This window comes from Phascolarctos cinereus, unplaced genomic scaffold (assembly GCF_003287225.1).
Source record: "Phascolarctos cinereus isolate Bilbo 61053 unplaced genomic scaffold, phaCin_HiC Scaffold_4;HRSCAF=312, whole genome shotgun sequence".
NCBI classification, from domain to species: Eukaryota; Metazoa; Chordata; class Mammalia; order Diprotodontia; family Phascolarctidae; genus Phascolarctos; species Phascolarctos cinereus.
The window spans coordinates 133,927,436-133,941,777 of record NW_027555847.1 but is presented as its reverse complement, the minus strand read 5'-3'; the positions used below and the strand labels follow the sequence as shown (position 1 = coordinate 133,941,777).

The 14,342-nt window shown below is 51.5% G+C and overlaps 3 protein-coding genes across 10 annotated transcripts; 1 reads left to right on the top strand and 2 right to left on the bottom strand.

Annotated features, from left to right (window-relative positions):
* Nucleotides 1–656: 656 nt before the first annotated feature.
* Nucleotides 657–4,962, bottom strand: LOC110221977 (uncharacterized). 5 transcript variants are annotated; one of them, XM_021006747.2, is made up of 6 exons: nt 4,882–4,962; nt 4,222–4,424; nt 3,196–3,289; nt 1,932–2,091; nt 1,205–1,357; nt 657–979 (listed from the first exon to the last, which is right to left on the bottom strand). In XM_021006747.2, exons 2-6 carry the CDS (start codon nt 4,347–4,349, stop codon nt 804–806), a joined length of 711 nt encoding a protein of 236 aa, XP_020862406.1. In that variant the 5' UTR covers nt 4,350–4,424; nt 4,882–4,962; the 3' UTR covers nt 657–803. The 5 variants fall into 5 exon arrangements, with proteins under 5 accessions (XP_020862406.1, XP_020862407.1, XP_020862408.1 ...); XM_021006748.2 differs by lacking the exon at nt 4,882–4,962 and adding an exon at nt 4,673–4,847; XM_021006749.2 differs by lacking the exon at nt 4,882–4,962 and adding an exon at nt 4,698–4,847.
* STUB1 (STIP1 homology and U-box containing protein 1) lies at nt 4,875–11,987 on the top strand. The gene is made up of 7 exons (XM_021006753.2): nt 4,875–5,409; nt 8,372–8,570; nt 8,690–8,855; nt 9,967–10,057; nt 10,415–10,471; nt 10,650–10,766; nt 10,885–11,987. The coding sequence occupies exons 1-7, from the start codon at nt 5,224–5,226 to the stop codon at nt 11,008–11,010; spliced, it is 942 nt and encodes a 313-aa protein (XP_020862412.1). The 5' UTR covers nt 4,875–5,223; the 3' UTR covers nt 11,011–11,987.
* JMJD8 (jumonji domain containing 8) lies at nt 11,720–14,276 on the bottom strand. 4 transcript variants are annotated; one of them, XM_021006746.2, is made up of 9 exons: nt 14,046–14,276; nt 13,242–13,331; nt 12,977–13,025; nt 12,747–12,843; nt 12,594–12,662; nt 12,340–12,459; nt 12,204–12,271; nt 11,989–12,118; nt 11,720–11,911 (listed from the first exon to the last, which is right to left on the bottom strand). In XM_021006746.2, exons 1-9 carry the CDS (start codon nt 14,147–14,149, stop codon nt 11,895–11,897), a joined length of 744 nt encoding a protein of 247 aa, XP_020862405.1. In that variant the 5' UTR covers nt 14,150–14,276; the 3' UTR covers nt 11,720–11,894. The 4 variants fall into 4 exon arrangements, with proteins under 4 accessions (XP_020862405.1, XP_020862404.1, XP_020862403.1 ...); XM_021006745.2 differs by having other exon boundaries at nt 11,984–12,118; nt 12,594–12,659; XM_021006744.2 differs by having other exon boundaries at nt 11,984–12,118; nt 14,046–14,275.
* Nucleotides 14,277–14,342: the final 66 nt, after the last annotated feature.

Genomic DNA, 14,342 nt, shown 5'->3' with positions numbered 1-14,342 from the left:
GATAGAGGCCAAGGCAGATTCCCCTGGGATCTCCTCCTGCTATTTCCAGCTTCTGGTCTTTCCCAGCAACTTCTCAGGCCTGTTAAGATTTTCCCTCCTCACACCTCCGAATTTAGGCTCATGTGTGAAGGCAATTAGGAAGCTGTTTACACCTCCTGCCAGAGTAGTTAGCTAAGAGCTGCTGAGCCACTGGGGCCCACCCATTCATTTCCTGAAATCCCACGAGGCCGAAGCCAGGCCCTACTGGTGTTTAAGCACCTACAGTCTTCTCTACTTTCAGGAATTCAGGAAAGCTCCAGTAGCAGATGTTTTATCTCTGGAAAACTTAAGTTCCCTCTAACTTGCCCTCCTCTTCCTGGTTCTCCCTGTGAGAATCACTGCTCTATTCAGTTAACACTATTAAACTCTCTGAGAGAGGAGGGGCCCCCTACACCACATATAGGACGACAGAAAACAAAGCACTGGACATACTTGAGCCTTGGTCTATGTAGGAACTAAACACAACAGGGAGAAATTATCAGAACTGCAGAGATAGTTTAAGTGACTTCCCCAAGGTAATTTAGTGATGGAATTGGAGCTACCCACCCCATCTTCCTAACTTCCAGCTCAATCCTAGCCTGGGAGAGGGTATCTAAAGAGTTGAGGTCCAGATGAGGTTGGGATAGAAGGCAATTTTAATGGATGACAGTGGCTACCCTGTGCCCTGAGCCCTCAATGGACACAAGTAGAGGATAGAAGTCTGGCTGCAGGTTACTGTGACTTGATGTATTTCTCTTGGGTGAAGTGTATACAGACTTCCAGGATCAGTGAATACTAGCTTTTCGTTTCTTGGACAGTCTAACATCTTCAGCACCTTCCCTGGCTTTGGGGGCTTTCCAAGAAAGGGGAGGCAAGACTGTGGGACACAGTTTTTGGGCCACAGTCCAGGTCCAGAGGCACATTTCTATCTGGTGAGGAGTCCATTCTGATGAAGCATCAACTGTGAGAAAAGCCCAAGGAGGAGGGAAATGAACATGCAACTCTGGACCTACTCAAACCAACCAAGTATTCCTGCCAGGGGTCTACCCCCCATCTGAGACTCCTTTACCCACTACATTTAGGCATGGTCCTTCCCCAAACCCTTCTGGCATCAAAGGCATTTGGTCAGTCCATCAGAGACTGAGACTACTGTGGTATATGCATCCCTCCAGCAGTCAGCCCTTACCTTGGTTTAGTCTCTTAGCACAGGCCCGGATCTTGTCCAGATATAGGATATAGTGCTTGAGAGTATACTGGAGCACGGGGAGGTCAGGGACAGCAGCCACTGCCTCATCTGCCATGAATGCTATTGTCTCTGGGGCACCTGCTGCCAGAATTGCTGAGGGAAGCATAGCTGGGTTATGGGAAGCCAGGGGATCCTCCAGTCCAGGCCCATCCATGCTTTCCAGGGTACTTGAGGCCTGAATGTCACCTCATGTTAAGTTAGTTCTCCTGAACCCCTAAGTCACCACTTCTGCTAGGGCTGATCTGCCCCAAGAAAAGAAATCTCTTAGTAGCATATGGTCAAATTTGGCCACTGATTAGGAAAATGTTGAACTGGACTGATTAAAATGGTCTAGTTATAGTGTTCCAAGGCAGCAGGTGGGGAGGGGATACTCCCAAACCTCAAGGAGAGCAGAGGAAGGGATGAGTGTCTTGTACTCTGTCAGCATCAGTCACTTTAGGTCACACATAACTGAACTGTGCACTGAACTGAAGCCTTCTCAGCTTGAGCTGGAGGGGCAGATCTCAGGACGGTGGCAAAGACACACCCAGACTTCCCTCTCCACCTCACAACATCCCCCTAAGGCACCAGGAGACCCAGGGCTCAGTTCTGCTCCACAGGTTACAAAGTGTCACCTGGCTGCTGGGTCCCCCCCCCTCAGCTCTCCCCCTCACCCCCCCTCCCTCACCAGAGGCAGTGGCTGGTCCCACAGCCTTAAGCTGGCTCAGCTCTGTGATGGCGGCTTCCACATTGGGTAGTAGAGAGAAGGCTGCTGCTGTGCACTGCTTTACCAGTTCCTCCGGGTTAGTGGCCACCAAATGCTGCAGTCGTGGTCTGAACTTGCCCCTCTAAGTATGTGTGGGGGAGGACAGGGGCAGGAGGATAAGAACATGGTGAGAACATACAGTTGGATTCTTAGTGACCTTCTGTTTAGCCCCTCACAATCTAGTCCAGTCTCTCACTGAAGTCCTGAGAGGTTGTCACACAGGGAGTAAGTGGCAGAGCTGGGATTCATGACCAGGTCTTCTGACTACAAGTTCTAGACCAATTTACATGCTCCAATCTCTTCTCCTTAGAACCCTGAGTCTTCTTTCAATGGAAATACCTCTTTTAGCTGTGTGACCCTGGGCAAGTCACTTAACCCCACTGCCTAGCCAAAAAAAAAAAAAGAAAGAAATACCTCTCCATTCCACATCAATGTCTAGGATGCAACCCCAACTTTAGGAAGGAATCCTATGTCTTACAAACATTGGGACATGAACAGAGGTTTTATAAATCTTAAGTCATTGAACCACCAGAGCTCTAGGTTGGGAACAAGTTTTGGGGTTTGACTTCACTAGGGTAGGAATCAGAAGACCTGAAACCTAGTTGTAAACCTGGCACTAACCACTAACTCAGTATGTGACTTTGGATAGGTCATTTCCTCTTGCTGGGCTTGTTTCTGCCTCTATGAAACAAGGAGGTTGGACATCATCTCTAAGATCCTTCTAACACTGGTATTCCATTCCCAACATTCTAAAACCTAGAGAGTAAAGTGATACGGTGACCTACCTATCCATACTCATTGGACATCAATCAATCAACAGACACTTATTAATTACCTGCTATTTTTGAGGCACTGTGGGTACAAAGACAACTGAAACAGTTACTGCCTTCAAGGAGCTTACATTCCATTGAGGGAGAAAATACATACATGTGTATGTATATGTATAGAGAAAGAGGCACAGACCAAAAGATAGACACAAAATATATATATATATGATAATTTAATTTGGGGGAGGGTACTAGCAGTTTGGGAGATCAGGAAAGGGACACATTTAGAGTCAGTAGGGAGGACTATGTTAGGTCATCCCTCTGAATGGGCCTAAGAGTTTCTTTTGCCTTCCCTGTTCAGCCTGGATTTATGCCCATCTCTACAGACACCACCTTATTCAGATAGGGAAAGAGCTTACCACCAGCTTCCACTCCATCAGCTTCACCAACTCATCTCGAGTTAGGTATTTCTCCTTTCTTTCTCTTATAGAGACTGGCAGCTCCTCCTGATACCTGAAACAAGCATCTACTTACAAAGAGAGTGGTCTATGTGTATGCAGTGGTAACAGGGAAGAGTCAGTGAAGGTCACTGTTGCACTGGGACAACACTTCCCAAATCTAGCCTCTGAATCTCAGACTAGAACATTAAGATGCTTTAGAGCAAGGTGCCAGACACTACATATGGATGAGGTTCCTGTGTCCTGGACCTCTTAGGGACTTGCATGATTCCTTTGGATGCCAGGGCCTCTTTGAGCATTGCAAATAGATTTTCCTAGGGCCCAGGTTCTCAGGGAGAAGTGAAGAGATACAGCTAGGCTTCATATCCTGTCTAACCATCCACCAAAAACCAGGGATAAGGCTTGTGAAGGCATCTTGCCGTCTGCTCTTATTCCCCACCCTCCCTGGAGAAATTCATTCAGCTTTGGTATTTCACCCTGGGCTTGAGTTTTCCTGGTTGATTAGTCGAGAGTACAAGATGAACTGACCCCCTACGTCTGGCTGGTCTCCGACTGTGCTGTATATCACACTCAGCTATCCACCAGGACAAAGGGACCTACCCAGCAGGATCCTGCCACCACAAAACAGCTCATCAACACCCCGCCCGCGTGTCCTTCCACATCTGGCTCTGGCACTGCCCACAGTTCCACTGCATATCCCTGGGACTCTCAGAACCACGACTCCCCTCTGTCAGTCTGACATTCGTCAAGTGCCTACTATGTGTCAGGCACCGTGCTAAGCACAGGAGATGCGTCTCCCTGCTAGAACAGAATGGAGGTGAGGGCAGGGACCGTCTTACTAACAGAGCCCACCACGGGGCAGTTAAGGAATGCTTTTTAATTTACAGCCAGGCGTCCCCCCTGCCCCCTCTCCCCTCCCTCCACCCCCGTCCAGGCCCCTTGGGGAATTAGGGAGGAGGTCCAGGCTCTAGTGGAGGCTGGGCTCACCATGCATCCAAAGCGACAAGCTTCCGGGACTTGCCCTCTTTGGCTCTGACCGCCTCCTTGTAGCAGCCCAGCACTGCCATCCAGCACTGGGGGTCGTCACAGCCATACAGACCCCCGCTCGGGCCCATGGCCCCAGCCCCAGAGGACAGGAATTCAAGCACCTCCTGAGTACCGTCTCCAAAACGGGAACAGCCTTCTGAGCCCTGGGGAAAGAAATACCTTGGACCCCGAAGTAGGAGGGAAGGGGTTAGGAGGAACAGGGAGGGCGATTGCTCTTCCCTTCCCCACGCAAGGATCACCGCCTCCGCCAGCGCACCTTCTCTCCACCCCTCCCCTACTTACCCCGGCCCAATCTCACTCCTTTAGAGGCGGACATTCCCTTCCCAGCCCCGCCCCTTTCCCAGCTGCGCTCCGCCTCGGCCCCGCCCTTCATCCCGCGCACGCGTAAAACCTCGTCGAAAGTGTCTTCTTCCCACCCTCCTGTCTTGGCGGGCTCAGTCGAGGTCCTCTGCCCCAGCTCTACCGTGGCTGTGCCAAGACCGCTGTTCCTCGTACGCACTGACGGACTTGCTTCGGGCCTACTCCGATCTCTTTTCTCGGTGCGCGGTCTCCCGCTAGCCCCGCCCCCTTCCCCCAAGCTGGTGCGCTGAATCAACTTACGGCTCGGCCTTTCTCCCGCCCCCTAGCGCCTCGTTTTTCTGGCGTTCTTCCTCACAAGCTCACCCCTTCTCTTCCGGCTCCGCCCCCTCGTTGGTAACGCCCCCCTCGCTCTCCCCGACCGCAACTTCCGGTTGCGTGACGGCGCTGGGTCTCCGCAGGGAAGAATTCAGGGCTTCTTGGGACCGGAGGTCGGGGGTCCGAGCGGAGCCGCTGGCGCTCTCTGTCGGCAGCGCCCGGGGCGGGGCCGGGGTCAGACCTGAGTTCAGCGGCTGGGGCCGGGGGCCGTGATCGGATCACGGGGCCGGGCCGGGGTAGGGCCGAGGCCGGGGCCGGGCCGGAGCCATGAAGGGGAAAGAAGAGAAGGAGGGCGGGGGCGGCGGCGGCGGCGGGGCCCGCTTGGGCTCGGGGGGCGGCGGCACGGGCAGCCCCGAGAAGAGCCCCAGCGCCCAGGAGTTGAAGGAACAGGGGAACCGGCTCTTTGTGGGCCGCAAGTACCCGGAGGCCGCGGCCTGTTACAGCAAGGCCATCGTGAGTGCGGAGGGACGGGGCTGGGGGGCGGGGCTGCGGAGGGCGCCAAGCCGGGAGCGCTGAGGGGACGCGGGCTGCGCGGACCCGGGCGAGAAGGGGCGCCCGAGCTTTGGGGCTGGGGGAGGGATGGTCTCAGCCCCCTCAAAAAGAAACGGCTCCTAGATGCCTTTGTCCCAGGTGGATGGAACGGCGAGTGGTTGTAGGTAGGGTCCGGCTCTGCCCCGGACCCCAGGCCCCGGCCTTCCCTGCTGCAGGAACTGAGTATTCCTCCCTCCCCCCAGGAGTCTAGGATTGGGGTGGGGGGAGCCACGGGAAGTGGAAAAGGCCCTTCGCCCCCACCCCCTTTCCTCCCAGAGCTTCTAAGCTGCACGGACGGGAGGGTAGATTTTGTGTGTTCAGCAAGAGTTTCTTTGTGGTCCTTGCAGTCATTCATCAGAGGGAACTATAATGAGCCCGAAGATTCCCATAAGTCTTGTTTCTTTTTGTTCTTCAGCTGGGCAGGGGCAAGTCCTTACAAAGTCAGTAATTCATTTCTGGGTCTTGAGATAAATTATCTTTGATGAACTCAGAGCTTGGAAGGCTTGTTCCAGAATGTCCAAGGAGTGCCACCCAAAGGTGTTGAGACAAAAGACTGGGGCGAGTGAATTTTTTTCTGAGTTAACGTGAATCTTTTCTTAAATGTAATTCCAAGTGTAATATTCCAGTTTAGGCAGAGGAACCCCTTTTTAGTGGTCTTTCCTTGTAGGAACGTTTTTAAATGACAGGTACTTAATGTGCAATTGCTTTTTACAACAGTATCTTATGAAGTGGAAAACTGAAAAAGCATTTGTTGAATTGCAGAGCTTTGTTCTAGGGGCTATAGAGGAATAACTGTCAGAACAAAGTTCCTGTCCTTGGGGATTCTGAACTGGTTTGCTTCTAGAACATGCCATTTTAGACCATATAATGATAAAGGGATGGAGAAATGGCCGTGTCTTACAATTTCTAGGGACAGGCTGGCTACTTCCCTTGAATCCATTGGGCCTTGTAGAGTTAGAGACCTCAAGCTTCAGCTGAAGTGGCTAGTTTCAGTGGGCCAGAAGAGTGGGTAGATCTGAGTAGGGAAGGGAAGGAAGGAGAGTGTTGAAAAAGGGGGGAAAGGAGGATCTGAAAGGACAAAATGGGAGGAGAAATCTAGATATAGGGAGAAAAAAGAACCCCAAAGTTCTGTGTGTTTGGGGTTAGAGGAAGAGTAGCCTAGTGGTCACAGGACCAACGAAAGGCTTCAGCAAAGAAATGACTCCTAAATGTCTTTGTGATTCTGACAGATGGGTTGAGACATTGGAGCATACTGAAGGGAGTGTTGAACTAGGAATGGGAAGTCTTGAGTTGGTATCCCAGCTTTGCTACTTACTAGTTATATGACCTTGAACAAGTCATGTCACTTTTCTTGGGCCTCATGTTTTTTCATCTAAAAATCCCTTCCCTGCTCTGGGACTCAGTTTCTTCCTATGTAAGATGAAGAAATGTAAAATTACCTCTTAAAGTCCTTCCTGATTCTAAATTCAAAGAGGAAGAATGTGTGAGGTGAGACATTTGGTGACTCAGGCTATTAAACTACTTAGCTGATAGGGCTTTCTGTTTATCTCTATTTGCTTTAATGTAGCACTTTGTACTTGTCACCTGCCTGGCTTCCCGAGGATGCTTTTCAGGACTGTAGGTGGCTTAATGCCTATGGCTTATGACCCAGTTGACTCATGGGTGAACTTGAGTTTAGGAAGGGACCCATTCACAAACGCAGGTCCCTGAAAAGCCAAGAAGAGTAGAGACCTCACTTGAGAGCAGACTGCCAGATATCACTTAGGAGATCTAAAAATCCTAGCTAAGGGTGGTTTTCTAGGGATAGCTGCTCAGGTGACTCTGTAAATGGTTTGGAGGATGGAAGCCCAGAGGTGCCCAGTGATAGCCCTTTTTTTTTTTTCTGTGGTGAGCTCTAGCAACCAAATCTCTTTTCCTGTAAAATAACTAAAGTAAAAGATTTTCATCTTGCCTGATGTCAGAGGCTGAGATGAAAGGGGAAATAAGCCAGGCAGGTACTGAGTTTTGCATTCCCTGAACCTAGGACAGGGTCTTCTCCCTTTTGTCCTTGACCAGTAGAAGGGTTTCTTTGTCCTATAGGCAACTGGGCAGGACACAAGAGCAGGGCTATAGGACTTTAAGGGTCCCATCCCATTTTGCTGTTCTCTATTTCAAGGGCCCCACTGTTTCTGAGCTGTTCATGGAAGAGAAGCTGGGTGAGGCAGAAAATAGAGATAGGACATAGTCTCTGAAGAAACCAGGCTTCCTCCACCCCCTTTCCCTCACCACCCTCAGTATCACAAGGCTCACACATAGTCACGATGGTCAGCTCCTTTTTCACAGTTTAGTTCTTATGACCTTGTTCTAGCAACTGATAGCTTGGGCTCTCCTGCCTGTTGGTAGCAATAACTGATCAATGGTTGCATTGCCCAAATCTTGTTTCTGGGCCTCCCTAGTTGATGGAGACTGACACACTTATTTCACCCAGCTCATTCATCCGTGGTCCCCACTGGTGGGTAGGTGGGCGTGATACCACTAAGGTCCAATTATTGGCTCAAAGCAGACATTCCAGTACCCTCAGAGGATATCTCACTTGCCTTTCCTGGTCAGATACAGCTTAAAGCTGGCTGAAAACGGGGAGTAAGAGATGTGGTGCCTGAGAACCTGAGGTTGGAGCAGAGTGATGAACTAGGGAGTCAGAAAACTTGGATTTGAATCTCAGCAACACCTCAACTTTCCACGGATTTTTATAGTGGATTTTAAGGGGAATTAGGAGATTCTTCTTGGAAAGTAGCTGTTCTGCCCTGAGGCCGAATAGAAAATCTGAATTCAGAGGCCACTCTGGGCTTTCTGAAGATATTTCAGCAGGTTTTAAAGGTCTGCTGTCCTGCTTTCCCCCACCCAGACCCGAAATCCTCTTGTGGCTGTTTATTACACCAACCGGGCGCTGTGCTATTTGAAGATGCAGCAGCACGACAAAGCACTTGCCGACTGCAAGCATGCTCTAGAGTTGGACAGCCAGTCAGTGAAGGCCCACTTCTTCCTGGGCCAATGCCAGTTGGAGATGGAGAACTATGACGAGGCCATTGCCAACCTGCAGAGAGGTGAGCCAGGCCCCACTGGGCCATGAAGACTCTGACAAGAGTCCCAAGCCCCTCTCCCCGGGGCCGACTCTCCTGGAGTCCAAGGTCTTGTGCCCAGTAGCATCCACCCTCTCCCACAGCCTACAATCTTGCCAAGGAGCAGCGGCTGAACTTTGGGGACGACATCCCAAGTGCACTGCGCATTGCCAAGAAGAAACGTTGGAACAGCATTGAGGAACGGCGTATTCACCAGGAGAATGAACTTCATGCCTACCTCACCAAGCTCATCATGGCAGAGAGAGAGAGGTGAGCAGGTCAGGAAGGGTCCAGCTGCACCTAGGACCCCAAGCCCTATAAGCAGTTTTCTGACATGACTGTCCTCTCCTTCCCCTAGGCTGAATCATTCCCTGTGTATGGGTGTGTGGGAAGGGCTTGCCATGTGCATGGCCCTGTGGTTAACATTAGTTTGGGCAGGGAGGGGATTGGTCTGGACTTGATATAAATGTAGGAGACTCCCTCCAGAGATGTGGGTGGACACTTTGTCTATAACTTACAGCCCCCACTTGCCTGGGGGCACTACATTTTTAAGTGACTTGCTTATTATGGTCATATCCTTAGTGTGTATCAGAGGCAGGTCTTAAACCTGGCTCTTCCTTGCTCTAAGGCTGGCTCTCTGTCTCATCTTGCCATGATGCCTTTCAGCACTGGAGTTATTTCAGAAATGAAATAAGAAACAGTTCTTGGTGTCAAGGAGCACACAGTCTAAGGAGGACCAAAGCACAATACATAGACAGTTGTAAGGTAAGGGGAGGTATACGGAGTTTGGGGAAAGATGACTGATGACTGGGGAGATCACGGAGGAAGCAGATTTCAGCAGTCAGGGAAGGCCCAGAGAAGTAGAGGCCAGGTGAGATGTAGGTAGGTAGGATGAAATACAGATCTGGTAGGAACCATACAAGTTAGCAGCTGAGAAAAATAGAGGGCACAGTAAAATCAGACGCGTCTCTTCAGGCATTTGTGAGTACCTCCCCCCCCCGACCCCTGGCATCAATCCTGGGCATGGTGCTGCAAGGGGTACAGTTTGAACTTGAGACCAACTGTTTCTGCTGTCAGGGTAAAGCTTAGGGTGTAGTTAGGGAGACAGAATTCTGGACTGATTACCATCCAGGGGTGTGGCAGAAACAGTAAATGCTTCAAGGGTTTGGAGAACGGGGATGAGGCCTGTGGCTCCAAGTGACTGGGGAAGGCCCCTGGGGGAATGGTCAGTTATTTTATGTGGGCCAAGCTTGACTCCCCCACTCGAGGACCCTGTCATTTTGTCTTGTATTTCCTGCAGCGTAGCAGAGCACAGGGCTGGACACACAAAGTAGGTGCTCAGTAAAGGCTTGTTGATGGATTCCTTCCTTGGCCTCCCCAGGGAGCTGGAGGAGTGTCAGCGGAGCCAAGAGGAAGACAGTGGAGATGAAAGCCGGAACCGTGCCCAGCAGGCCAGCATCGAAGCCAAACACGTGAGGCTGCCTTGCCAGTCTATCCTTGCCTTATGTATCTAGGCCTGATGGCAAAGGGGGGAGATAATGATAGCACAGCTAGGGAATGGTACTGCCCAGGTTGAGGTCCACTATTGATGGCAGCTGGCCCAGAGACAAATGGGATGGTAGTCATAGCTGGGCTCCATGGGGCATCGTGGCAGGGGCTAATTTGGAACAGGGCCCAGGCCCTGGAAGGAAATTTCAAGGCCCATGTGCCTTCTTTTCCCTACTTATTAAACCCAGCGTCTTTGTGGGTCCAGTGCTCGAGGCATGGGGTGGCTGGGCACATCTTTTTATGGGCAGGACTCCCAATGAAGGAGGTGATTTCCTTTTCAGGATAAGTATTTGGCCGATATGGACGAACTTTTCTCCCAGGTGGATGAGAAGAGAAAGGTGAGGACAGACTCCCAGCCCTTTGTCACTTTGCTTTCCTTCTCATCTACTCTGCTTCCTTTAGCCTCCTGACTGTAGTTGGGGAGGGGACCAGAATTACTCCCCAAGGAGGACTGAAGGAGCTGGAGTCCAGCCTACCCAGCCCCCTGAGCGCTTCTCTCTTTTCCTCCTGTGATAGAAGCGGGACATCCCAGACTATTTGTGTGGGAAGATCAGTTTTGAACTGATGAGGGAGCCATGCATCACTCCCAGTGGAATCACATATGACCGAAAAGATATTGAGGAGCATCTGCAGGTAATGTGCTGGGCATAGCAAGGCTGGCTCTTCCTGGGCACTGGTAATGGTCCTGCTTAATACCTAATTGTGGGCCTCGGTGGCTCCTCAGTGCGGCTCTTTTTCTCTCTATCTCCAGCGAGTGGGCCACTTTGACCCTGTGACCAGAAGTCCACTGACCCAGGAGCAACTCATCCCCAACCTGGCTATGAAGGAAGTGATTGATGCCTTTATTTCTGAGAATGGCTGGGTAGAAGATTACTGAAGCTTATAGCCTCTTTCCTTGGAGCCCCGCTGCCCCCAGGGCCAACACATGCCTTACTGTCTGTCTGGTCTGTCTCTTATCCTAACCTGCCTGCTGGGTACTGAGCCAGCCTCCCATCTCTGTACTGCCTGTGGATTGGGGGACCCTGGGATGCTTTAGGGGCTTGCTGGTTTCTGGAATTGTAGAGAGTGTTTGCCTCCCAAAGGGTAAGACTATCCTGGCACTGGCCAGGTTCCTGCTGTGGAGGTTGGCATGGTTTCTAGCACCTACCTTCCATTTCCCTTTCCCCATGTATATAATTTGTGTTCACTCCCTCCTTTCTCATTTAACAGCCATTACCTGTTCTGAGCCATGACCCTGGCCCTGGGGGAGGGCTCTCCCTGGCCCCTCTTACCCTGTTCTGCAGTGTCTGAAGGGGCTGGAGTAGGAATGGACTGAAAGAAGCTCTATGGAGGGTAATAAAATCTGTGAGCAATATGCCTTTGAACTGGTGTGAGCCCTGCAGCTGCGGGGGCCTGGAAAAGAAGAGACAAGGGCCTACAGCCTTCTTTCCTCTCACGCAACACCTTCTGGACAGATTTTCTTTCTCTTGGTTTGAAACCCCATGGGACTCATGCTTACCTTTCCTCTTCCCCCTTCACTTCATGCTGATTTGTCTTCCAGCCCTAAGCAAGAGGGCAGAGAGTGGCTGGCACAGAGACACAAGGCAGCAGAGCCAGCAGCATTACTTCATTGTAGGGAAATTGTGGCAATAAATTAACAGCACTTGGAGTCAGAGTGGGGCAACAGGGCGGCCTCAGCCTGGAGGAGGCTGTTGCCTCTAGCCCAGAAATGTGGAGATGAAGACACTGGTGTCCAGGTTCAGGGTGGCATGCCACCAACGGTCAGGGAAGTACAGCACCTGGAAATGGGATGAAACTTAGCATAGGCCTTTTCTTCTTCCCACTTACCCAATAAAGTGAACCCCTCTGACCTCACCAGCCTGGACAGTACACTGTAGGGGCCGTTCAGTGATTGGGAGTGCTGGGTATGTGTTCCGTAGCCAGGCCAAGGTTGTTTTGTTGGGATGAAAATCAGGCGTCTTCTCTGGAGGATACAGGAACCAGCGCTGTTGGGGATGGGGATGGAGGACTTGGTCAGAACTGGCTTACCTCTGCCCCCTTCCAAGATCTAGGAAGATTTGTCTACCTCACCTTTCGTCCAAAGATCACCTCAGAGTAGCCTGGCCCATGCCAGTGGAAGGGTACTCCGGAGCCAGCACCTGCAGGGGAGGATTTATCAACAGACCTGGACTCCCAGCAGCTCCCTGCCCCTGAGGGTAATACTGACCTGCAATTCCAAAGCTGTAGGCTGCAGTAGTGCCCAAGAGACGAAAGGGAGGAGGGGAGTAGTGTTGGAATAGTCCACCCCACTCAGTGAAGTTATTGTCCCCAAAGAAGTAGAGTGTGTCTGGTGGGAGAAAGCAATTCAAGGATGTTCCAGCATTTCAGCCCTTTACTGCCCTGTCCACGGTCCTGATGTACCCTTGGGGTGGTTAAAATTCTCTAGCTTCATTGGCCCTTGAGAATAGGAACTCAACTCACCGTTCCCTAGGGAGTTTGGGTCTTGAGGCTGTAGCAGCTGTTCAACATAGTCTTGGAAAGAGAGGTCTACTGTGGGGAAAAGGAAAAGGCTGGAAGTCAGGACAGTCCTGCTGGAGGTTGCACAAAAGTGGTGTTCAGCACAGTTGGGCTTACCTTTCTGATAAGAAAACGTGTTAGCTGTACTCAGCCGGATCTTGAAGTCCCCAAATTCTGCCAGTAGCTTCTCTTTGGAGCACAGATCCTGGAACAGCTGGGGAGAAGGAAAGGGCCCTCAGGCTTAAAATAGGTGTGTTCCCCCACCCTCTCACAAGACAATGTTCTTCGGTGGAGCTAGGATCGAGCAGGGTATTAGGTATGGGCAGGATACAGCTTGTAGTACTTACTGAGTTGTTGGTGAGTCTTTGTAGAATGACAGGTTTAGAAAAGGCGTATCTGTGAAGCAAGGACAAAGGTCACAGGCAGTTCCTGCCCACGCTGATTCATCCTTCCTGCTAGGTAAAGCCATTGGGGGTCCTCCGCTCTAGGCATTGTCAGCTGTGTGGGGTTCATGTTTAGGGGCCCATTGTACTTTCACATCGCTTCCTGAACTCCAAGTCACCCACAATGACCAAGGAAAGGGCCCAAGCATTCCCTCCTTCCCCTACATACTGGTGAATGAACTCCGAATAAGTCAGGTTTGCTCTTCGATCCACAGTACACTGCTCCTCCTCTTCTAGGGCCAGGTGTCCACTCAGCTCCCTGCATGGGGGTAGGTGGAGGGAGAGCAATGAGACTGTCTCTAATGTCACTCATACCTGCCTCTCCCCTATTATCTTGTTTGCCGCTAGACCAAGGATGAATTCAGGTAGTTGGGCTCTTGCATCAGCTATGTCCCTGGTGGACTACTACCACATCTTGAATCCTTGTATCTAATTTTCTGGCACTAATTTCACCACTCCATTCCTTCAAGCCTAGTCAAGTGACCCAGGTGGAACTAATGATTCATCAGCAGCAGGTTTGGTGGGAATTTCAACAATTTAAATTTTCTAAGAGTCCAGGTAAACTTGGCTCTTCTCGACTAAAAGCTATATTCCAGACCTCCTTTTCTGATACATGAGGCCAATTCTCCACTGGATTGGCTGACACATCAAAAAGCATTTCAGGAACCCCCAACTCTAATTTCACCTATTTAGTCCCCCAGAGATTTCCCTTTTCACTGTCCCTTCTGTGAGTAGGGCAAAGAAATAGTGAAGGCGGTGGGAAGAGAGGCCATGTCGAGGCGCCTCCTTCCTCTTCTCTGGGATGCAGGAAGTTAAGACAACAGCAGTCTGCGGGTGGGGTCTGAGCAGATTTAGGGACCCGCCCCGTGCCCCTCTCCCCTTGCCTCGCCTTCCTAGCGCTCCCAAAGGCCACTCCGCGCAGACTCTGCTCCCCCGCTCCTGGACCATCCTGCCTACCCCTCCGTATGCTCACCAGCCCCCGCTGGCAGCGGTGCCACTCTCGAGGAAAGCGAGGGCTACCAGCCCCAGGAACAGGAACCGCCGCATCCCAAGCCACCGCCACCGTGCCAGCCCCATGAAGAGGAAACCCTCCGAGGGCTGCGGGAGCCGGAGCCCTGGGCTTGCTCAGGCACCGGGCAGCGCTCGGCTACTGCTAATCGAAGCCCCGCCGCATCCACCGCGGAGCATTATGGCCTTTGCAGCAAGGACTACATTCCCCAACAGGCTTCGCGCGAGGGACCAAGCTGAGATTGGCCGAAAAAACCGGTTG

Bases quoted from the DNA above. Each gene is read 5' to 3' on its own strand.
- STUB1 (XM_021006753.2), top strand. From the start codon at position 5,224: ATGAAGGGGAAAGAAGAGAAGGAGGGCGGGGGCGGCGGCGGCGGCGGG. The intron at 8,856-9,966 runs GTGAGCAGGTCA...TGGCCTCCCCAG, and splicing joins ATCATGGCAGAGAGAGAGAG to GGAGCTGGAGGAGTGTCAGC. The intron at 10,767-10,884 runs GTAATGTGCTGG...CTCTATCTCCAG, and splicing joins ATATTGAGGAGCATCTGCAG to CGAGTGGGCCACTTTGACCC.
- JMJD8 (XM_021006744.2), bottom strand. From the start codon at position 14,149: ATGGGGCTGGCACGGTGGCGGTGGCTTGGGATGCGGCGGTTCCTGTTC. The intron at 12,460-12,593 runs GTGAGTTGAGTT...TTCTCCCACCAG, and splicing joins CCCAAACTCCCTAGGGAACG to ACACACTCTACTTCTTTGGG. The intron at 11,912-11,983 runs GTCAGAGGGGTT...TCCCATTTCCAG, and splicing joins GTACTGTCCAGGCTGGTGAG to GTGCTGTACTTCCCTGACCG.
- LOC110221977 (XM_021006747.2), bottom strand. From the start codon at position 4,349: ATGGGCCCGAGCGGGGGTCTGTATGGCTGTGACGACCCCCAGTGCTGG. The intron at 3,290-4,221 runs GTGAGCCCAGCC...TGCTTGTTTCAG, and splicing joins CTTGTCGCTTTGGATGCATG to GTATCAGGAGGAGCTGCCAG. The intron at 1,358-1,931 runs GTGAGGGAGGGG...TGCTTCCCTCAG, and splicing joins GGGACCAGCCACTGCCTCTG to CAATTCTGGCAGCAGGTGCC.